This window comes from Leuciscus leuciscus (assembly GCF_965113295.1).
Source record: "Leuciscus leuciscus genome assembly, chromosome: 1".
Taxonomy (NCBI): Eukaryota; Metazoa; Chordata; class Actinopteri; order Cypriniformes; family Leuciscidae; genus Leuciscus; species Leuciscus leuciscus.
This window is the reverse complement of record NC_138725.1, coordinates 1,471,450-1,494,862: the sequence shown is the minus strand read 5'-3', so window position 1 is coordinate 1,494,862 and position 23,413 is coordinate 1,471,450. Positions and strand designations below refer to the sequence as shown.

Here is a 23,413-nt window from a genome sequence, read left to right as displayed (position 1 = left end):
TTCAGGGTAATCTGGTGGTGTGTTAGTTTCTGTTTTTGTGTGATTTATGCAAACACTAACATTTGTTTATAGAGTGGACATACAGCTGTGTTGTAAGGAGTCATGTTTAGTAAATTGGAAAAAAGACATCCTTTGTAAACTTTGTAAACCTTTGTAAACTTGAGTAAATCCGTTTTTGCAAGTTATTGCTGCAGCTCGGCTGTGATGTAGTAAAGGAGCAATGTGCCATGTGATAAAGGAATAAGATTTCTACATTACTTCAAACAATAAATTGTTAAAGAAATACGTGTCTAATGTGGTTTCCCCCCACCCTATTTATTCCTAATCATGTGGTTTCCATTTAGTAGGATGTGCTTATGATAATTTCAAAAGATATCAGTACCAGATATCACAAATGGAAAACATTGTATTTTCAGAGTGGTGTTAGTGGGCTTTTTTTTTTTTTTTTTTTACCTTGTATGACTTGATTGAGTGTATAAAGGACATGACAAGACATTGGAACTACATTAAACCAAATTACTTTTACTTTTGATACTTAAGTACATTTGAAGTCAAGTACTTTTATACTTTTACTCAAGTCGACGTTTAAAGGGAGCACTTCCACTTTTACTGGAGTAATATTTTACACTAGGTATCTCAACTTTTACTCAAGTACATAGTCTGTGTACTTCGTCCATCACTGAAGATAACTAGCCTCATTTCATCATCGCATCTGTCACGCGCTTCACATGTGTTCAGTCGACGTGCAGCGAGTGGGTCTGTTTACAAGAATATTGCGATGTCACGCAGATGTGCTGTTCCTGGACAAACAACATGTTTGAATAATATACGCTGCTGAAAGATCCAGACGTCAGGGGAAGATGGATGCAGTTTATTTTTTGCGGACGTCCCAGTCACGGCAGTGTTAATTTAGCTAACCGTGTGTTCTCCACATTTAAAGGATGAGTGACAGTTGAGAACAATCGCAGTATGCTGGCTTTGCCAGAAAACTTTTGTACAAGATAAGGCCGTGTGGACTATTCTGGGCTCAACAACGACGACGCAAACTGTAAGTAATGTAGGCTATTTAAAACTTAAAACTTTTTTAAAACGTTAATTGCAGTTTAATTCATTATGAATAATCACCGTGTTTTTACTTAGTTTAGCCTACTTATTGTTTTCATGACCGTCATGTTCATGCCCCGTAGGATGTAGGCTGTCAAACTGACAAAATAGTTTCACACTTTCTATGTGGACGGGCTGATGCATTCTTAGTTGTGTTGATGGTTCATTTCCTCTGATTCCGACTCAAACATCATTGCAATCGCCATCGCCTCGCACGCATCACCCGTTACTATGGTAACGGTAAACACAGTTCCGCAAAATCCGCACGTTTTGACAAGGGGGCGTTAACAAATGATGCATAGGCACTGCCGTTAGCCAATCATAACAGTGGGTGTTAACACTGAACTCTTAAAGGGGAAACACCCCCAAAACAGACTGTTTGAATCAGAGGATGAGAAACAGGGTGGGAAAAGTTCATAAATCACTCCATTTTAAACGTTTTTTGTCCAAAAAACTATAGTAATACTATAATTGCACCTAAGGGAACATAATAAAAGAAAAGAAAAAACCATGTCATGACCCTTTTAAAGCTTTCCAGCCTGATGTGTGTAAAAGTGGTTGATTTCTTCAGGTTTCAAATGCACACAGCGACACCTGCTGGTCAATGCTAATATCATGCAGAACAAATCCTCAGTGGTGTGTTATGGAAATTAATTTGACTTCATGCAGGGCTGCCAATGCTGAGAATCAGGCAATCGACACTTTTCACTCGCTCTCACGACACACATCCAGTTTCTCACGCAGAGGAAAATCATGGAGCAAAGAGGACTGACACCGACAGACAAGGTTACTATTGATATGAGACACACTCTCAGCTCTCAGATTCTGTCCATTTTATCACGAAATTCAACAATACAGTTTTGGCGCTTGTAAATGTGACGTGACAGATCTCTGTATCTCCTGAACCGATCATCTCTTACTCTTCACTACTAGTTAATAGCAAATAAACACGAATGAACAATAGGTGTGTTGAAAGATACAATACAACTTACCGAAATGTATATCCCTCATACATAATATCGATCAGTCAGTGTTTTTCACCCGCGGAAGAGCTCAATAACAGCTGGAGAACACTATAACCTAAACGTGACGCTACATTTACCTCAGGAACATTAATGACCATAGCACGCTAGTTGGTGTCATGTATTTTGTATGCACTAAAAAGGAAATTCAAAGAATATTGTGAGCCCAGAAAGAATCTGCCGTACATTCGCCATATGTTTTTTACGAGATCGCAAAGTACTGAAGAAACAATTGATGCATACGTCACAGATCTTAAACACAAGGCGAAAGACTGTGAATTTGGCGATCTGACTGATTCACTTATCAGGGATAGAATCGTATGCGGGATAAGAGACGACAATGTGCAGACCTCACGTTGGAAAAATCAGTCGACACCTGCCGGGCCAACGAGCTAACGTCGAGTCAGATGAAAATGCTAGTTGAAGAAATAGACGTGAACAAAATAAGCAGTGTCAAAAACATAAAGAAAAAAGGAGGAAAAACAGTGCAAAGTGAACAGAGAAGTAAACAGCATGCAATGGAAAGTCACCACAAAGCAAACATGAAATGTTCAAGATGTGGTTACCAACATGAATACAAAAAATACCCAGCTTATGGACAAATTTGCAAAGCATGCAACAAAAGAAACCACTTTGCGAAAATGCAAGTCTCCACCAGGAAAATACAGACTGTAGAACAAGGTGAACAAAGTGATGAGCAAGATGATTTCTTTGTTGGAACCATTGATGTGCAAACAACACAAACAATGAAAAATGTGCACACAGTCACCACTGAAACACAGAATGGACTGAAAGCCTGAAAAAATAAACAACAAGAACGTTACATTTAAATTAGACTCAGGGGCAGCATGTAATATAATACCCAACAATGTGTTCAAGTCACTGGAAACTCAAAGAAAACTACAAAAGTCCACCTGTCACCTAATTACATATTCTGGCCACAAGATGTCACCTGTGGGACAAGTTCAACTTACCTTCACCTACAGAAACCAAAAGCATAATATTCAGTTTCAAGTGGTCGATGGTAAAACATCGACCACTTGGGCTGGCAAGATGGCACCGTTGTGTTTGGCAAGCCGTCTGTCGCTCTTCCTACTGTGGATTATTTTAAGTATGTTCTGCTTTTCTGTGATCAAAATGTGGCCTACAACCCTTATTTATGATCGGCAAATGCTGCTAGATATGAAAACTTCAATCATCGATATCGACAAGGATTTATGGAGCGGTTCTCACCCGTTTTCCTCATCGTTCTGGATGAATATTCCGGAGCACCTGTGTCGGCACACCTCTACTTTTCTTCGCAGAAAACGCCGCAGAAGACGCGGTAAACGAGGAGGTGTTGCCATCAGACTTAAAGACAGAGTGGACATTCCTGTTTGCTGCTCTGCACGGAATAACGTTACATCTCATCGGAGCCGCTGGATTCGGCCTATTGTTCCTGACTCCCTCGATGTTTCGATGGTGTGTCTACTTCCCCGGGTTCGTCGAGGTGAAGTGAACCCCCTGAGTATCTGCGCCCGCTAAACAGGGGGATTCAACCAGAGAGCGATCCCACACTGCTTAGGATGGCATTACTTAACGTGCGGTCCTTGGTAAATAAGACTTTCATCTTACATTACTTTTTTTTATTTCACAGAACCTGGATTTCTTGTTTATGACGGAAACCTGGACCAAATTGGGGGACTCAAGTCCCTTTTCTGAACTTGTTCCCCAAAATTGCTCATTTTTTAATTCTCCACGATCCTCTGGTCGTGGGGGAGGTTTGGCCGTTGTTTTTAAAAACTCTTTTCACGGCCGCTTTATTCCGACTGACGCTTACGCGAGCTTCGAGGTTCAAATGTCCTTAATGAACACGGAAAATCCAGTATTATGTGCAGTTGTTTACCGGCCTCCACAGTTCAATAATTAATTTTTGAGTGAATTTGCAGACTTTTTGGGGAATGTAGTAACAACATATGACCGAATTTTATTGCTTGGTGATTTTAACATTCATATCTGCTGCCCTAGTAAGCTGTTAACCAACGATTTTTGCAATCTATTGGATTCTCTTAATTTTTCTCAATATGTACAATGTCCTACGCATGTTCATGGTCACATCCTTGACTTGGTCTTTGCTCATGGATTTTCTATCATGGATATGGAGACAAGAGACAATGGGTTTTCCGATCATAAATCTGTGACCTTTACAATTGCCCTATCTTGTCGATTAAACACGAAACCTGCCCAGGCACGTTGGGTTCGTTATTTCCCATCCACAGCCAGCGAGGACTTTTCCACTGCCTATAATGCAGTTAAAGGGATAGTTCACCCAAAAATGAAAATTCTGTCAGTAATTACTCACCCTCATGTTGTTCCAACCCCGTAAGACCTTCGTTCATCTTCGGAACACAAATTAAGATATTTTTGATTAAATCTGATAGCTGGATCACTCCTCCATAGGCTTCTAAGGGACTGAAACTTGCTGGCCCAGAAAATGTATTAAAGAGATCGTTAATATAGTCCAAGTGACTCCAGTGGCTCGATCTTAAGTTTATAAAGTGACGAGAATACGTTTTGTGCGCAAAAACAAACAAAAATAACGACTTTATTCCACTATTCATTTCCTTCTCTCTGGGCCTCGGATCTTTTCACGTAGTGTTTAAGCGTAGCGCGTCTGTGTTGCACGTCACCACGTAGGCTCACTATTGGCCGATGCTGGTCATGTGTGCTACCAGCATCGGCCATGGAATAAAGTCGTTATTTTTGTTTGTTTTTGCGCACAAAAAGTATTCTCGTCGCTTTATAAACTTAAGATCGAGCCACTGTAGTCACTTGGACTATATTAACGATGTCTTTAATAAATTTTCTGGGCCAGCAAGTTTCAGTCCCTTAGAAGCCTATGGAGGAGTTAGACAACTCTCAGATTTAATCAAAAATATCTTAATTTGTGTTCCGAAGATGAACGAAGGTCTTACGGGGTTGGAACAACATGAGGGTGAGTAATTACTGACAGAATTTTCATTTTTGGGTGAACTATACCTTTAATGAACCACTTGCTACGAAACGGATCTCTGAAAGCCCGGACGCTGATGCATATCTACGTTTTTTCAGTAATACCTGCTATGACATTGTCAATAACATCGCTCCTTTAAAATGTAAAAGTTCTGTCAAAAAATCTTCACCTTGGTTTAATGACTCTATCCGCTCACTCCGACGAAATTGTAGACGGGCAGAACGCAAATGGATCAAGGACCGACTGCAGGTGTCGTATGATATTTTAAGAGAATCTCTTCATGTTTTTCAGAAAGCTGTAAAGTCTGCCAAATCAAAATATCTTGCATAAATTGTCTCTAAAAATCACAATAGCCCAAGATTTTTATTTTCCACCAAACCCTGTGGTGGTTGTTTTCCCTGATGTGTCTGATACTTTATGTGAAAACTTTTCATCTTTTTTTTGTCACAAAGACAATTAGGTTAAGACCACAAACAACGCTGAGTTCTCTTGTTTTCTCTGAAGTGCCTAGGTACTCATCTACCTGGAGCATGTTCGATCCAATTTCCCTACCTACTTAGGGATATCGTTGAACATCTGAAACCTACCTCTTGTCCAAATGATTTTATTCCGTCACACTTTTTTAAGCAATTTTTTTTATATTATAGGGCCTGATTTCCTATCTTTTATTAACATTTGTTTGAACACCGGTACGGTCCCGGACTGCCTAAAACATGCTTCAGTCACTCCCCTATTGAAAAAATCTAATCTTGATACATCGGACTTAAGTCATTTCAGACCAATCTCTAATCTTCCATTTATTTAGAAAATCCTGGAAAAGGTCGTTCTTAATCAACTACACTCCTTTCTGAGCACAAATTCGTTATATGATTCCTTCCAGTCAGGATTTAGAAAACTGCACAGCACCGAATCCGCTTTACTGAAAGTCACTAATGATATTATGCTGGCTACAGATAATGGGAGTGCTGTTGCCCTGGTCCTTTTAGATTTCAGCTCTGCTTTTGATATGGTTGACCATTCAATTCTAATATCTCAACTGAAGAACTTAGGCATTCACGGCACCGTCTTAAATTGGTTTCAGTCTTTTTTAACCAATAGAATATTCTCTGTTTGTATTGGAAATTGCACTTCCTCTGCAGCACATCTTTCCTGTGGTGTACCACATATTATTCTCTCTACATCTATTACCATCGGGTTCTATCTTTTCAAAACACGGAGTATCATTTCATTTATACGCCGACGACACTCAATTGTACTTTCCATTTAAACAAAACAATTTTAGCTCTTTAGAAGTCCTACTTGCATGCTTTCAGGAAGTGAAGCTATGGCTGGCACAACATTTTTTGGCTCTAAATGAGAACAAAACCGAAGCAATGTTGTTTGGACCATGTGATTGTTATGACCCCGGTATTCTAGATCTTGACGAGTTAAACCCTTATGTTACATCATCTGCAAAAAATCTAGGTTTTGTGTTTGACTCAGGCCTCAAGTTTAATCGACAAATTAACTCTTGTCGTTAAATCCTGTTTTTTCCACCTACGGTGTCTTGCAAAAGTTAAATCCTTTCTCTCTCCAAAGAATTTTGAAATAGTCATTCATGCTTTTATCACCTCACGAATTGACTATTGTAATTCACTTTATCTTGGAGCTAACCAACTATCTATCGGGCGCCTTCAACTAGTACAAAATGCTGCTGCCAGGCTGTTGACTGGTAGTCGAAAGTTCGATCATATTACTCCGATCTTAACCCACCTAAACTGGATACCAGTCAAACAGAGAATTGAGTTTAAAATTTTAGTTTTAGTTTTTAAGTCATTACACGGCCTAGCACCAGGGTACTTATCTGACCTAATACACTTCCATAACCCACCTCGGTCACTTAGGTCTAGTAACCGTGGGTTGCTCGCAGTGCGCAGATCGAGACTGAAACATCGAGGGGACCGAGCCTTTGCAGTAGCCGGCCCCAAATTATGGAATAGCCTACCACTATTAATTAGAACAGTCTCGTCATTTGCCACTTTTAAATTAAAGCTCAAAAAACACTTTCTTATCGTGGATCCTTAATGTACTCTCCTAACCTTTAATTGTATTATATTCAATGTACTATTCATTCTATTGTTTGTAATTGTATTGATTGCTCTTGCAATTTTATTATATTGTATTATCCTCGCTCTGATTATTCTGTCCTGTTCAGCACTTTGGTAAACCATGGGTTGTTTTGAAATGTGCTCTACAAATAAATAATGAATGAATGAATGAATGAATGAATGAATGAATGAATGTAACGTACCTGCACTTCTTGGACACACAACCTGTGAAAAATTAGGAATGGTGAGAAGAAGAATATGAAGTAAAGATCAAAGATGACCCTTTGAAAAACTTTGACGACCTGTTTTCTGGCCTTGGTTGTTTACCAATTGAGCATCACATCAAAACAGACCCCAATGTCTCACCAGTGATTCATCCGTCAAGAAAGTTTTTTTTTTTGAATGAATGAAGGTTTATTCGGTTACTAAAACATAGGACAAAATATATGTACCGAAAATTCATTACAAACAAGGATGGTAACCGAAAAGGTGTAGGCTGAAGCCATGGCTTATTACGCCTACCCTATTTACAAAACAACATCTACCCATCAAAATTTAAGCATAAACAATATACATGTATAATACATACATACATACACACACACATAAATATATACATATATAGATATATACATACATATATACATATTCATTGCTTGTGTTGTTTCAATTTATGCACAACAATTATACATAAACTTATATTAGACAATTTTTCTTAAGCATCCGTATATTTATCAAGAATTAAGGTTTTAAACTGTTTTTTAAAATAATGAATGGAATTGCTCCTCTTAAGATCATCGGTGAGACCATTCCACAAGTCGACCCCTTTTAACGAAATGGTGTTCATTTTAAAGTTTGTTCTGACCATTTGTTTTTTAAACATGTTCTCTCCTCTTAAGTTATATTTCTGTTCCCTATTTTCAAACAAACATAATATATTTTCAGGCAATATTTTCCTATTAACTTTGAGCATAAAGACAAGAGTATTCAGACTGACTAGATCAGGAAATTTTATTGCTTTAAATTTAGAGAATATTGAGTTTGTCGGTTCATTATACGGTGAATGATTGACTATCCTTATGGCTTTTTTTTGTAAAATAAAAATAGGTTTTGTATTTGAGGAGTAAGCATGCCCCCATATTTCAACACAGTAAGAAAAGTATGGAACAATAAGAGAACAATACAGAATATACAGAGAGGGCGTATTTAGAAAATACTTGGTTTTATGTAATATAGCTATTGTTTTGGACAGTTTCGATTGAACATGAGCGATGTGTGGTTTCCAGGATAATTTATGGTCTAATATTATTCCAAGAAATTTGTTTCATTCACCCTTTCTAGTACCACATCATCAATCTTTAAGCTCATGCTGGTTTTAATTTGTTGATTACTGAATATAATATATTTGGTTTTGCTTAAATTAAAGGATAGTTTATTTCGGTCAAACCATTGCTTGATTCTGGATAGTTCTCTAGTCACATCAGTAATTAGTTAGTGAAGATTATCCCCTGATACATACAGTGTTGTGTCATCTGCGAATAGAACACAATTGATCAAATCGGATACCTTACAGATGTCATTAATATATAAAATAAACAACTTAGGACCAATCAAAGAACCCTGGGGCACCCCACAAGTTACTTTACGCATTTCTGATTGATGATCATTAAAATGTACATACTGGTATCTATTGTCAAGATAACTTTCTAACCATGAGTAAGCACGGCCTCTAAAACCATACTGCTCTAATTTATTCATTAACAATTTATGATCTATGGTATCGAAGGCTTTTTTGAGGTCGACAAAAACACCCAAAGTAAAATACTTTTTGTCTAATGCAGATGCTATATAATCAAGTAATTTAATAACTGCCATTGAAGTCGATCGACCACTCCTGAATCCATATTGATCGTCACTTAATATCATGCATTTTTCTATAAAACTATCAAGCCTCTCCAGAAAAAGTTTTTCCAGTATTTTTGAAAATTGGGATAATAATGAAATTGGTCTATAATTTGAGTATAAATGACTGTCACCACTCTTATAAATTGGAATCATTTTTGCAGTTTTCATCTGATCTGGAAACACGCCAGAATTAAAGGACAAATTGAAGATATAAGTCAAGGGTTCTAATATTAAATGGATTATACTTTTAACTAATTTCATATCAATATCTGTCCAATCGGTTGACCTTTTATTTTTAAAACCGTTCACAATCTCCAGTATTTCATTTTTGGTAATGTCAGACACATACATGGAGGAAGAGTTCCTACTGATATATTCACAACTCTTTATGTTTTTACTTTTTGAATCAGTAATTCCTTTTGCCAGATTGAAACCAACATTAACAAAATAATCATTGAATTCGTTTACTATCTCCTTTGGATTTCTAATAGGGACTTCATTGTCATTTATGAAATAACTTGGACACTCTCGTTTGTTATTTGTTTTTTTAATCATTTTGTTTAGTACTTTCCAAGTTCCTTGCATATTTTGCTTTTGTTGTTCCAAGAGGGTGTAAAAATATTGCTTTTTACTATTTCGGATAATACTTACCAATTTATTTTTATAGTTTTTGTATTTTTCTTCTGACTCAATCGCATATAGTGTATTCTTCTTTTTGCATGCATTTTCAATACCTTTAGTTATCCATGGCTTTTTTGCTGATTTATTTTCTTGGTTTTGAATCATCTTCATGGGGCAAATTATATTATACAGCTCAATAAATCTATACAGGAAAGTATCATATGCCACATTTGCATCACTTTCTGTGTAAACATCACACCAGTTTTGATTACTAAGTTTCTTTTGGAATTCTTCAATATTTTTTGCCGTACAGCTTCTTATAAATTTATTAATGGTCTGGGATTTATTTTTTCGTGTAAAAAGATTTGGAAATATTGCAAACACTGGCAAATGATCACTAACATCCCTAATAAATAAGCCCCCAACAACTTTTTCCTCAAATCTGTTAGTAAAAATATGGTCTATTAGTGTTGCTGTTTCTGTTGTAATTCTGCTTGGCTTGTCTATGAGTGGACATAAATGATTGCTGTACATTATATTTATAAACTCAGAAGTACCTTTGAAGACACGTTGATTAAGTATATCAATGTTGAAGTCTCCACACACAATTTGTACTTTGTCAGTGGTTAAGCAAATCTGCAATTGTTTCATTAAATGTTGACAAACTTGTTCCTGGCGGTCTATACACACAGCTAATAATTATGTTTCTGAAGTGTTCTACTTCAATTTCCACTGTTACACAGTCCAGAACATTGTCTATGCTGTATGAATTTTTTTTTTACAATTTTACTTCTTAATGATTGATCTATATACAAAGCAACTCCTCCGCCCTTTTTGTTGTTCCTATTGGTGGTATACAACTCATATCCCTCAAGACCCACGTCACCCACTTTGCCATCATCAAGCCAAGTCTCTGATATAGCTATTATAGTACATTTTTTAAAGGACTTAAGAAATTCTTTGATAGCGGAGTAATTTTTGCATAGACTTCTGCTATTGAAATGTATGACGGACAGAGCACCATACATTTCCACACTCGCGTTAAATTCTTGTTCTGTGTAATAATTACAATTTATGTCAAGATTGCTATAATAATACATATCCGGATCAATTTCATTATCAAAATCATACCTCTTAAGTTCATCCCGGTCCGACATATCATCTATGGTTAAATTCCCCAATTTCTTCACATGTCCATCCATAACAATACAAGGTCCTTTATCCTTTGTATAAGGAGTAACAGTGTTCACATCAGATCCTTGTGCCGCCATGTACACATGTTTTGTTGCAATTTCCAATGACATAGCACACATTTATCTGTCTCTCTACAATTTGGCCCAAGCATTTCAGCTTTGGTTTCCACATACCTGCTGAAATGGACCATCACTTGTAGCTGTCCAATTCTTGCAGTTTTCTTATTATGGTTGGCCTGTTTTGATCTTCTCCATTTGGTCGGATGTACACCTTCCCATTCCTTGTCCATGTTGCTTGTATTTTGTCTTGCTTCCTGAGTATACGGCTCCATTTAGCTATTTCAGCATTTTTCTTTGTTAAATGCTCGTTTATGTAGACTCCGGTGCCTTTTAATTTTCTGGTCTGTCGCAGTAGCGCAATCTTGTGCTTTTGTGAAACGAACTGTACAACTATGGATGGCTTCTCTTTACGATTCTTGTTTGGGATTGCATAGCAGCTAGAGATATTACTATCATCCAGAGAGATATGTTTGGTGCTTAGGTACAGCAAAACCTGTTGTTCCAATGTCTGCAATTCTTCTAGGGGAGCATCCTCACCTTCATTTGCTCCAGCTGCCGCTCTAGCATAGCTGTGATGCTTTGTCTCTAGTCCAGTAATGATGACATCTTTACTCCAAGTTTGTTGTTCCAATACGTCAATCCTTTGTTCAAGTTCGTCAATCTTTTTGTCTCTCAGATTTACTATTTCTCTTAGGTTACGTATCTCCTCCATGAGGGCCAGGATGCTTTGTTGTTGAGTAGCTACTTTGCTGATCTCATCTGCCATAAACTTTAAGGATGCCTTTATTTCTTCCATCTCGGCTACTTTTCTTGTTGCCATTGACTTTTTGTGCACATATGTTCTCAAAGATACAAATATCTGGGTAGATTAGTTATGCTGCTGAGATCACAGTCACAATGTGCTTAATAGGCCTGAGGGCCTATATGGGCCTTTGCTTCACTTACAATATAGGTCCCAATATCCAACTGTTTTTCAAAAATAATCCACAATACCGATCACCATGTGTTGCTTCATTAACTCTGATGCATTATTTCCAGTGGATTATGTCAAATCCTGGTGATTTAGGGTGGATTTAGGTTGGATTGTGGAGAGCCTCAAAGCAGTCACCATTATCATCCCAGATAACAAAAATCATGCGGCCCAGATCTGGCCCAGATCCTTCATAAGTTCTGGGCCAGATCTGTAAAACGGACCTGGGCCGGTGTCCTTTAGCACAACGGGCCAATGCCGGTGCGGATCCGGTTTTCACATCTGGGCCTGCACTGGCCCAGCTCCAGAACGGATGAGAATTATTTTATAGTCATTTGGCCCAAAGGTGGGCCAGATACTGGATCCGAGTCTCCAAGATACTCTGGGCCACATCTGGACTGGCACTGGGCCAGCTCCATTTATTAGTTCTGGCCCGGATTCACACCACCTCTGGCCTCATAATACCACAAAACAAACCATATACAAAAATACAATTTTTTTTTCAGTTAAAGGGATAGTTTTTTTTTTTTTAGATGTTGTGCATGATTCAGCTTGTGCTATAGGTCCTAGTAATAGATATCAGTGAAGGTATACCATTTCTGTCTGAGAAGCCAAAGGGTTACTGGGATAGTTTCAACCACATTTTTGTTTCTATTAACTGACTGGTCTATGTAATGTATAACTGTATGACTTGTTATTATGAATATAAATTATGACTTGTATTTACCAAGGTACACTAAAGCTGATGATACACGGAGCAACTTTTAGAGCAATCGTGCTGGGCAACGTTGCCGTCAATGGTAATGAGTAAATATTACTACCGTAATCCCCTTCCCCCACCATCTTAAGACTTCTTGTTTTGATAGAACAGATGAGTGACACATTTTAAATTTTATTTAAAATGTCTGAGATAAAAAGACAGGACAGAAACGTAAAACAAAGTAGATAATTTCCAAACTAACAATCAATCTAATAAACACATTTTACAGCTCATTTCTGTCTTTAACAACTGTAGGAATAAGAAACTTCTTGTAGGAACAACTACAGGACAACTGTAGGAATAAGAAACTTCTTTACTACCACATACCTATGACACAGGTGTTATTTTTTTTGTTATTTTTTAAAATTAAAGCAGAAAAAAAAAGCTAAAGCCAGCAGAGAAACGAGATTCTACGGCCTAAACACACAAGATGTAACGTTTTAATTAGCGATAAGTTTGTCTTAATAGATAATACCAGCCATTTAGATTTTAACCATTTTCCATGACCATGGTATAAATAACAAAGGTTTTATAGCCAAAATACAACTCTAGCCATATGAAACCCAGAAAAACCTGCAAAATGATCATACGTGTTCTTTGGTGGCTTTACAGGAAACATTGATGAGGCAAGTGAAGTGGGAATGCCACAACCCTCACATAACACCCAACAAATCATCAGTGGTGGAAGAGTGCGGGATGGCCGATGCGTTCATTTCTGCAAAGTATAAAAGAATGTTCAGTTAAAAAAGATCAGTGATGCTGTTTTTAAATGCTACATTGCTTGTCAGCACCCAGTCACATATGTGCTCTGATTAATTTGGCATTCACTTAACAAGGGCTCGAACAATTCAATTTAGTATTGAATTGAATACTAAATTGCATCCATGCAAAGCTTCGTTTAATCCATATAACACTGTTTTGCATGGACATTTATTACTGTCGCACATCGCGCTTATGCTGTGAACACAACGTAATTATGATGGCGCTGTTTGCAAAGTGGAGGAAGAGAGAGAAAATAGGGAGGGGCGTAGAAGAAAGTGTCTAAAGTATGGGATTATTTCAAGCTAAAAGAAAACAACTCAGTAATGTTGCAGTCCGTCCACCGTAAAACAAAATTTATGTCGCCTCGGCAACATCCCGACGGCACCTGATCAGAAAGCACCCGGTGTTCTGCCAGCGGACCACAGCCCCGCCAGCAAGCAAGTCTCTTACCACGGTTAATGAATGGCCTCTCTGGCCATGGCACGTTCTTTGCGGCCACCTCCACGGTCAGAGGCCAGGTTGAACCAGCGGATGGCGTGCTGGTTAATCTCGTTGTCCGATGCGCTGCTAGCAGCTTGGTTCTTCCGTACAGCCTCTGTTAAGAGCGAAAGTCAATTGGTTGATGAGCCGTCATTAACAGAAATTCTGAAAATTACCTCTAAGTCAAGCCAATAACCCACTGTTTTGAGAAATGCTTTAGATGTTGCCCATGATTACTATTGTTGGTGTGGCAGTAGACCTAATTTTCTGTAGCATTTCATTTAGTAACTCAAAACAAATGAATAACTAATCACATCTAGATTGTATTGGATCATCCTTAAATCTCAGTGCATCTTATTCTAAATTTATCTGTGTGGATTCTGTATCAGGTCATGGATAGGCATTGGCGGGTACCGGTTTCAAGGTTTCCCACGGTATGAAAAAGTAAAGGTTACAAAAGTAAGTACAGGAATCCCGTAGCGTAGAGAGTAATATATATATATATATATATATATATATATATATATATATATATAGGGGTGTGCGATATGACGATTTTTAATCGTGGACGATTCAAATGTCTCCACGATCTGCTTTTTAAGAAATATCGTAGTATCGTGCATCTACCAGTTGCTGTTCTGGCGCCTCTGTCCCACTGAACAACGCGACGTATATTCACATAAAAAGTTTACGCAGCGGAATGGGACACTGCAGTTCACAAAAGTTCATAATTTGCATGTGCAATAATGACTTGTCGGTTAAACATTTAATTCGCGTGCTGATGCGCGTTTCTCAGTGCGTACGTTAAGTTACATGTGAAGCTCACATGCACTAAAAGCCTGGATACTGGACTAAGTTATCTTTCGAGTCTTATTGTGCTAATACTGTCAAATACACACAAGGTTTACATAAAGTCGGTTATGTCTAAAGTGAAAGCAAACTTGAGAAATTTGATAGAAAATCTGCTTGTCAAATGCGTGTATATTAGACGCGTAGTAATAGTAAACACGCTGCCGCTTGTCCTTAAAGGGATAGTTCACCCAAAAATAAAAATTCTCATTATTTATGCACTCTAATGTTGTTCCAAACCTGTATTAATTTCCTTCTAATATTTTCCTAATATTAATATTTTGAAGAATGTGGCTCAGTAACTTTTATTTTCAACAGAAGAAATAAACTTATTCGAGTTTAAAACAACTTGAGAGAGTAAATTATGACAATTTGAATTTATAGGAAAATGATCCCTTTAATGTTAATAAAACAACAAAATGCAAAGAGAAAATCACTCACTGCTCTTGACTGATAATTTTAATAGTAGCTTTAATAAGTATCAATGTATAATTTATACAGTGAACTATGTTTTGTTTTATTTTCATATTTGTTCATTTAATTACTTTCTTCAGTGCTACTGCTAAATACACCTACTGTAGCTGAAAAAATAAAGCACTGTTTATTTAATTTGTATATTAAAGTTGTGTATGTGTAATGTGTATCTTTGATCTTAATATTTAATAACAAAGAAAATAATGACAAATATTTTTATCTTCGCCCCTTTCTGGCATTCTTTTTTATTTTATATTTTGTTACCTAAGGCTTTGTTTTTAAAATATGGATATTAGTTTGGCTGTAATGCTCAGTCAGAAAATAGTAAAACCAACATAAAAAAAGAATCGTGATAAAATCGTGAATCGTGATTTTTCTGGAAAAAATCGTGATATGATATTTTTGCCATATCGCCCACCCCTATATATATATATATATATATATATATATATATATATATATATATATATATATATATATATATTTTTTTTTTTTTAATTGTTCTCATCTACTAGTCACCTCCACATATACTACAATACGTATACTAAAATACTTACTGATCAACAGAGTTTGTGTCAGCATTTCTTTAAAACCTCTTTTCCCGTTTACTCCTTTCCAATTAATCTGTTTGGCCACTGTGTTTGAGAAAATCCTTGAAAGTATATTCCAAGTTACTCTTTTGGCGTTCTGTCCTCCTACAGCACCTAGAGCCGAAATCTGACAATACAGAAAAGCATTTCAGATCAACAGAGACAATTGCGCAAATTGTATGTCGGTTTACTAAATCATGAAACAAACAGTACAGTAAAAAACAGTTTAGCTTTGAAAAAAATGGGTTACAACATTAAACTCTATCAATACAAACAAAATTTTCTTTTTTCTTGTTTTAAAATAAAATCGATTTAATTAAAGTCGATATACCACCTGGCCCTATTACCATACCATGTTTTGCTTAGCATGCGAGTTTCTTGCATCTTTAAGCCACTCCTCCAACTCCTCCACTTCAGACATGGTGGCCAGCGGAACACTGACATTGAGGCATCTCAGCCATAGGAGTTTCCGTCCCCATTCTTGCAGCAATGTTATTTACAGCAGCAGCCAGCTGCATTTGCTGCTCCTTGATATGTTCCAGCAAAGTTAGAATGTGCAGCTCAGCCGCTACAAAAGGAGTTAAGAAACAATTATATTAAAAGTGCTGTTACATGAAAGATATGTTTTTTCATGTAACAGCACTTACAGCCGGTACGGCTCTGACTACAGCATTTCACATCTACAACGTCACACAAAGAGGAGCTACAGGAAGCCGTGTTAGAGTCTTGTTCAGCTCACGTTTATTTACATGTCCGCTCTGGTTTAATCATTTCAGACACGCAGACTATAACTGCAGACAGGCGGCTGGCAGAAATATTTAGAATACATCAGAAACAATCAGTTTATAATTTAATAAATAAAAATCAGTGCACGCGTCCCCGGATTTACAAATGCACATCTTGCTTGTTGCACACACATTATGTCGAAATAACGAGATATTATGTTGAAATAACATTATTAAGTCTTTTTGAATATTTGATTGAATGCTGAATTTTGGCTTGTTCAATTTAATAAAATTAGGCCTATATGAGCAAAACTTGGCCACAAAATATTTAATATTCAATTAGGCTATTTTAATGATCACAATTAAAGTTTTAATTTTATTAAAACGCGTGCACTGATTTTTATTTATAAAATAGTGTTTTCTGTCAGTGCATGGCAAAGATGAAGTTGACGATCGCCATATTCGTAGTAAACGCGCCTATAGAGAGAAATGCACATAATGGATTACATAAGAGAGTAGCCTATTTATTTTTGTTTTGAATTATTTCGTTTAAAGACATTTCAAGCTTTGTGTATTTGAGGATGAGATGCGCTCCAGTTAACGTACAATGCAAGTGACCGCTCGGGCGCCTCAATGATTAAATTGTCTATTTCGCATCTTACCCAGGCAATTGTTTGATGAAAAAATTATTAAAATTAAGATTTACAATTTATACAAAACGAAATTCACTTTAAAGAAATGCTTTCTACAAAACAAAACTTAATGAAGTGGTCAAAATTATGTCTGACTCGCTCCATGTCTCTCTACTCGTGCTGTTCACTTTTCATAATCAACATAGGCAGATGGAAAAAAATAACATAACATTAACTAAATGCGCTTTTTCAATGGCAGTAGGCTAAAACAGTACATTAGGCCTAGACTCTCTATTTGTAAAGATTGCTGCACATTCATTTAATTCTGAATTTTGCACACACAAGTTGAAAGGCATTTGTTCAAATCAAGTTCACGGATAATTGTGCGTGCATTTATTAATCATTATGATACTAAAATCATAACAAAGTAGGCTATGCTATGTACAAAAAATCAGATGAGCCCAGAATATGAACGCAACGTTTAATTACACGTTAAGAATTTTCCTTCCATATAGTAAACCATTATAAGAACGTTTAATTTAATTTAAAAACATCCACATGCCGAGAATCAAGAGCACCATCCCCTGTGTTGTGCGTTTGAAATGTGGCGCGTTTTCGATGATGTCATGGCAGTAGAGGCGGTAACTATAACGATCAGTCCCACCCAGTTTGAAGCGGTACTAACTGCAATGGAAAAGCAACCGAGCTAAAGCAAACCGAACCGTGCCGAGTCGAGTCGTACCACGCAGTGGAAAAGCGAAGCGAGCCGAACCGTTCCGCGCCGAGTCGAACCGTGCCGTACCATGCAGTGGCAAAGCGCCATATGCAACACCCATGACATGAGTGAATGATCTGAGTCTGTTTCTCTTTTAATAGTCATATATCTGCCGTTATAAACGGCCGATGCCAATGAAATTAGCTCAAATCGGTCGGCACACACACACACACACACACACACACACACACACACACACAATATATATCGTATCCTTCTATAAGTATTTTTTTAAATAGCTCTTATTTAAACCATGTATACGGTCACAGAGTTAAAAAAATATATATTTTACCAGAGCAAGGAACAGGTCCAGTGCCAGTCCTCCCCAGTCTAAAAGTGGGGACAAAACAATGGCCTTGATAGTCATTTGTGGGAGGAGTGGCAGTGATCCGGCGCCTAGGACGTGAGGGCATGAGAGAAGTAGGGGTATGAACAAGTGCCACTGGAGCTGAGGAGAGGTAGATTGAACATATTATTTTTGCTAACAGGTGAGTACTTTGATAAGAAAAGCTTAACAAAAATACTCTATTGTGGTACCTGTGTAACTACCACGATCACATTGCCTCAGATCAGGCAGAGGTCCAGCAGAAATCTGGCATGGAGGACTTGAAGGCATGCAAGGTAGAGGGATGGGAACAAGTGGTGCAGCCGCTGAGGAGAAGGCATTTGACAATTTCATTATTAGGGTCCAAGCACTGACAACAGATTTTAAAACAGCCCTTGTTATCTTATAGAAGAAAATTTGCAGCATAGCCTACATATATTTGAAGAAAAAAAGAGACATTCAGAGGCAGATCAATGAACGTAGTAGAAGAAAGTAGAAAGTAGATGTAAGAAAAGGTGTTACTCAGGATTTCTGCAGGGTTTAGTCAGTCAAATTTAAGACCTTTTAAGACCTTTTTATGACCATTATGATTTAAATTTATGACCTACACGAATTACGAAAAATAACTTCCTTTCAAAAGTCTTTTTTTTATTGACTTTCATTAAAAGTAATAAGTTTCATTATTTAAAGATTCCATTTTCTTAAGAGTAACAAACTGAAGGCTCCCTTTTCCTAAGTATCAATAACACAGGAACAACACTTAACAATTCTCACGATAATATATCAGTCAATATCCATAATTATCACGATAAATGTCAAATCTTTATTTCTTTCAAGTTTAAGGCAGAGTTTTGCTCCTAACTGAAAATTGTAGAAACCAGAGTGTTAATTGTGGTTTTAAACTACTCTATATTGTCAGAACATATCATGACAAACACTTGCCAAACAGGAGAAAATTTACCAAATCTGAGGTAGAAAATTCAAACATGTCATTTTTCCTTAACAAAATTAATATCTTTATTGGAAAATTAATTCCTTTTTAAATATTATCGAACATTTATCGAACTCTTGATATCGTTCTAGTCAAAGTTGCTCTTCTATCAGCTTAAATCAGTCGGCCCATTCTCCTCTGACCTCTAGCATCAACAAGGCATTTTCGCCCACAGGACTGCCGCATACTGGATGTTTTTCCCTTTTCACACCATTCTTTGTAAACCCTAGAAATGGTTGTGCGTGAAAATCCCAGTAACTGAGCAGATTGTGAAATACTCAGACCGGCCCGTCTGGCACCAACAACCATGCCACGCTCAAAATTGCTTAAATCACCTTTCTTTCCCATTCTGACATTCAGTTTGGAGTTCAGGAGATTGTCTTGACCAGGACCACACCCCTAAATGCATTGAAGCAACTGCCATGTGATTGGTTGATTAGATAATTGCATTAATGAGAAATTGAACAGGTGTTCCTAATAATCCTTTAGGTGAGTGTATATCAATTGTAAGTCGCTTTGGATAAAAGCGTCAGCTAAATGAATAAATGTAAATGATACTTCATAACCAGGGGTTGAATGATACTACTGCAGTACAAGAACATACCAGTGGAATGAAGAAGTTCAGCATTATTCGGATCTGGCAGAGGTCTAGCTGAGAAGTTAGGAGTCGGTGGAGCAATAGGTGGTGCTGGAGTGAGGGAGAGATAAGTGGGTCTTGTATTGTTCCTCTCCTCTGGCTCACTTTCAGAGTCGGTATCACCAAAGATGAGCCTAACAAACAAAGCAACCCCCCCAGGGCCTAGTTAACAATGTAGCATTTGCAAAAAATTCTAAAACTAGTTAAGACAATCAAAAATTGCACCTGCAACCAACTTTAAAATGTGAGAAATGTTGTGCTAAATGTCAATACTCAAAATATTTAATTAGTCAACACTATTAGGTTGCACTAGGAATCAGTTACTTCTAAAGTGCATTTAAATGCAAGATGCAATACCATTTCTGCCTTTACCATTTGACATTCAGTGCATATAGCTATATCAGCAAAAGACAAAATGTTGTCTTGCAATACTTCTTTGTGAGATCTCTGAATAATTGTATCTGACTGCAGTAAATGGTCTTTTGTTTTTAAATAATGTATACGTGCAAATACCAAACCTTGGCTTAATTTTTCTTTTCCTAGCTACTACTACTTCCTGTTCGCCATCGGTTTGTAACTCCGATGTGTTACAGGTCAGCGAAGCCCTCAGCTTTTCTCTGGCTATTTGATAATCACCTGATCAGAATTGAAAAAAGATTAAATATTAGTTTATCTCTGGAAACTCACACCTCAGAAATTGGTGCTGTGTCCAAAATCACTGTTAACAATAAAGTGCATTAATAAATAAATAAAACAGTGTGTGTGTTTGTGTTAAAAAATAAAAATATATTAAAAAATTAAATAAATATATACATTTAACCCAAGTGAGCAGTAAAGACAAAATGATACAGAGAATGTGTGTGTGACAGTGAGTGTGAAGTTGGCTGTGAACGTAGCAATGTATGTGTGAGTGTAACGGGGAGAGTTAAGCAGTAAAGTTATAGCTGTGTAGTGTGTGTAAAGTTTAGGCTATGTGTCAGTGAATAAATGCCCCAACTCAAGACTCAAGCCAAGCTGATTTAAGTCCTGAATCCTGATGTTAGCAACAAGCTAAAGTGGCCCAGGCTCATTAACTTAAGGTGTGCTGATCTTTAAGGTCAATCAGCTATTCTCATTTTAGTGATAGGCAGCTCCCTCGAGTTATGCTCAGCTGAACTTAATGGGAGCTGTCCTGACAACCAGAGAGAACTATTGCTTATAGTTGTTAGACCAGACATTTGTAGCAATTGTCACTGTATATATAGAAAACTCAGGAAGTTATTTCTGCAAAAAAAAAAAAAAAATTCTGTTTTCACATCTTTACTTTTTGCACCAAATTATAAAGAGTAGTATTGATTACTATCAGTATTGACAAGCAGTATCAGTATCAATAAAATCCTAACAAATACCCATCACTATGACAGGCTCTAACTTCAGTTTACAGTTACACACATATACAAACCCAGTTAGCAAGTATTTGACAATTTAATACTTAATAGGTAGAAAAGTTGTGGAATAGGTACATTTTAGTGCATCCTTACCAGCTCTTGAGAGGACTCGAACGTCATACATTTTCCAGTCTGATCCTGGCACCTCATGTTTTCGAACAGCTCTGTTGATGCGTTCATCGCTTTTATAGTTTGGCCAGAAAGTCGCACCATCTTCAAACCACGAGTCTGATATAATATTTACAGTCTTGGACTCTGTAAATTCTGCAACTATATACATCTGAAAAGGAAAATGATGCAGATTTATGTTATTATCCTTAAGTTTTTTTTGTTATTTTAACCCCCCCCCCTTTTAAATACTATCTGTGATCATTATAGCAGCACGTGCACCGCATGTGGAGTCTTGTTAACGACGTAGCCTATCAGAACAAAACCAACCGGGTAGCGAATGAATTACATCTGCACTGGTGTGTACACTGTCGTTTTATCTTGTGCTTGTAAAACATCTTTGCGTAGCGAGTCAATGGCTGAGCGAGTGAGAGAACGGCAGAAAGTGATGCGGAAAGCGAGTAATAAGTTGTCAGTCTGGAAGTAAATGTACAGAGTAGGTCACAGTGTGTCTGTTATTAAAAGTCTGTCTGTTGTTTCCACAACTACTGCAAAGTGAAGGCGGTTAGCACTAGCTAACATCTCCCTGACCTTCAGACTCCGGTCTGAAGGCTGAGCAGGACTGGACAGGGCGGAGTCACGTCACTACACACGCAGTTTTTTAAGGGGAAAGTACATAAACACACACAATATTACCAGGGTTAAATAACCAAAATAACAGACATGCGGAAATTACGTCGGTTAGAGGCTCTGAATTTTTAGATATTCGTTAGGGATACTCACATAATTTCAATTGTGGAGTAGGTTGCTCTTCTTAATGTCCGTTTGTGTGTTAGTGTTAAGTCAGTCTTAAGTCTTTTTCCCACTGAGACCCACTACTCAGCTCCTCAAACTCACTTCTAAGCCACCACCACACCTATGCCCTATCACTATGACTATGCAAAAAGGGCATGACAACAAACCTATCTTTATAAGGTAGGAGCACACACTTATGAGATATCTCTGATGCTTTGGCCACCTTAAATGGCCCTGTTGGTTGAGAGACAATAAATATTTTAAGAAAATCTGAACTCAGGGGATAGCTGAAGAAATTTCCCATGTTTGTGAAAACTTTAAATACTACATGAATTTCTTCTGCTGTTTGAATGATGTTATATATACCACATATATCTTTGCCTATAGCAAAAACATTGTCACCTGTGGAAACTTTCATTTGCCATTTTTCTGTGTGTAGCTCTCTGTACTGTGCTTCTGCCTGAAGGCCATCAGGAACAGGTCCAACATAATGTTGCTTTTTTAAACCCTTACAAGGCAACTCAATGCTGCAAATATTTTGAACTTCTGATAACCTTCTTATTATCTGAGCAAGTGGAAATTCCGGCTTTCTTACAAACCTCTTTAGTTTATGGAGGTAATTCTCATACGGAAAGGCAGAGGTAGAGTCCAAACAACCATGTAGTTGTACATCTGCAGATAAGTGGACCAAAGCATGCACATTATACACAAATGCATCTCTGCCGTACAGCTCCCCAAAGTGACTTACAAACATGGTGAGCAAAGTGTTTGCATAATTATTATACACCAAGCAGAGCTTTGGACTGACAAGGATGCAAATACCTGTATATAACAACATAAAGTTGTTATATACATTACTGTCTACATATGGTGCCAGAACAACAGGGCCTGTATACAAGAGAAATTGTCTTAACTCAGTTGCTTTCCAACGATCTAGCTCTCTGAGGGATCTTGGTTTCCTTGCAAACTCTGCTGGAATATACGAACGCATTTGAATTAGACTTTCTGAAATCCTGTCAACAAGACTAGAGGACAAACGAAACTTCAAAGGGCCCCTCATCCAAATGTTTAACAATCGACGCATTACACCTAAACATGCAAGGTGCATGTAATCTAGGGGGAACTGAGT

The 23,413-nt window shown here is 37.3% G+C and overlaps 2 protein-coding genes across 4 annotated transcripts in view; one reads left to right on the top strand and one right to left on the bottom strand.

Moving 5' to 3' along the window:
- LOC309480162 (uncharacterized protein) overlaps positions 1-23,413 on the top strand; it is a 44,134-nt gene that overhangs the window by 5,546 nt on the left and 15,175 nt on the right. The window contains exon 2 of the mRNA XM_082144553.1: positions 694-1,048. The gene's annotated coding sequence lies outside the window, so the exon portion shown is untranslated. The remainder of the gene's footprint in view (positions 1-693; positions 1,049-23,413) is intronic.
- On the bottom strand, positions 12,663-21,721 carry LOC309480459 (uncharacterized protein). Of its 3 annotated transcripts, XR_014199645.1 has the most exons (6): positions 21,475-21,721; positions 19,922-20,088; positions 18,294-18,652; positions 16,222-16,437; positions 15,837-15,996; positions 13,451-14,071 (listed from the first exon to the last, which is right to left on the bottom strand). XR_014199645.1 is itself a non-coding variant. In XM_082144937.1 (5 exons), the coding sequence occupies exons 2-4, from the start codon at positions 16,288-16,290 to the stop codon at positions 13,932-13,934; spliced, it is 369 nt and encodes a 122-aa protein (XP_082001063.1). In that variant the 5' UTR covers positions 16,291-16,437; positions 18,294-18,411; the 3' UTR covers positions 12,663-13,429; positions 13,927-13,931. The 3 variants fall into 3 exon arrangements, 2 of the variants coding, with proteins under 2 accessions (XP_082001063.1, XP_082001062.1); XM_082144937.1 differs by lacking the exons at positions 19,922-20,088; positions 21,475-21,721 and adding an exon at positions 12,663-13,429 and having other exon boundaries at positions 13,927-14,071; positions 18,294-18,411; XM_082144936.1 differs by lacking the exons at positions 19,922-20,088; positions 21,475-21,721 and having other exon boundaries at positions 13,624-14,071; positions 18,294-18,410.

Excerpts from the sequence above, each read along its gene's own strand:
- LOC309480459 (XM_082144937.1), bottom strand. The coding sequence starts at position 16,290 with ATGTCTGAAGTGGAGGAGTTGGAGGAGTGGCTTAAAGATGCAAGAAAC. Across the intron at positions 15,997-16,221 it reads CGCATGCTAAGCAAAACATG|ATTTCGGCTCTAGGTGCTGT; the intron begins GTATGGTAATAG and ends CTGTATTGTCAG. Across the intron at positions 14,072-15,836 it reads GACACAAACTCTGTTGATCA|AGGCTGTACGGAAGAACCAA; the intron begins GTAAGTATTTTA and ends CGCTCTTAACAG.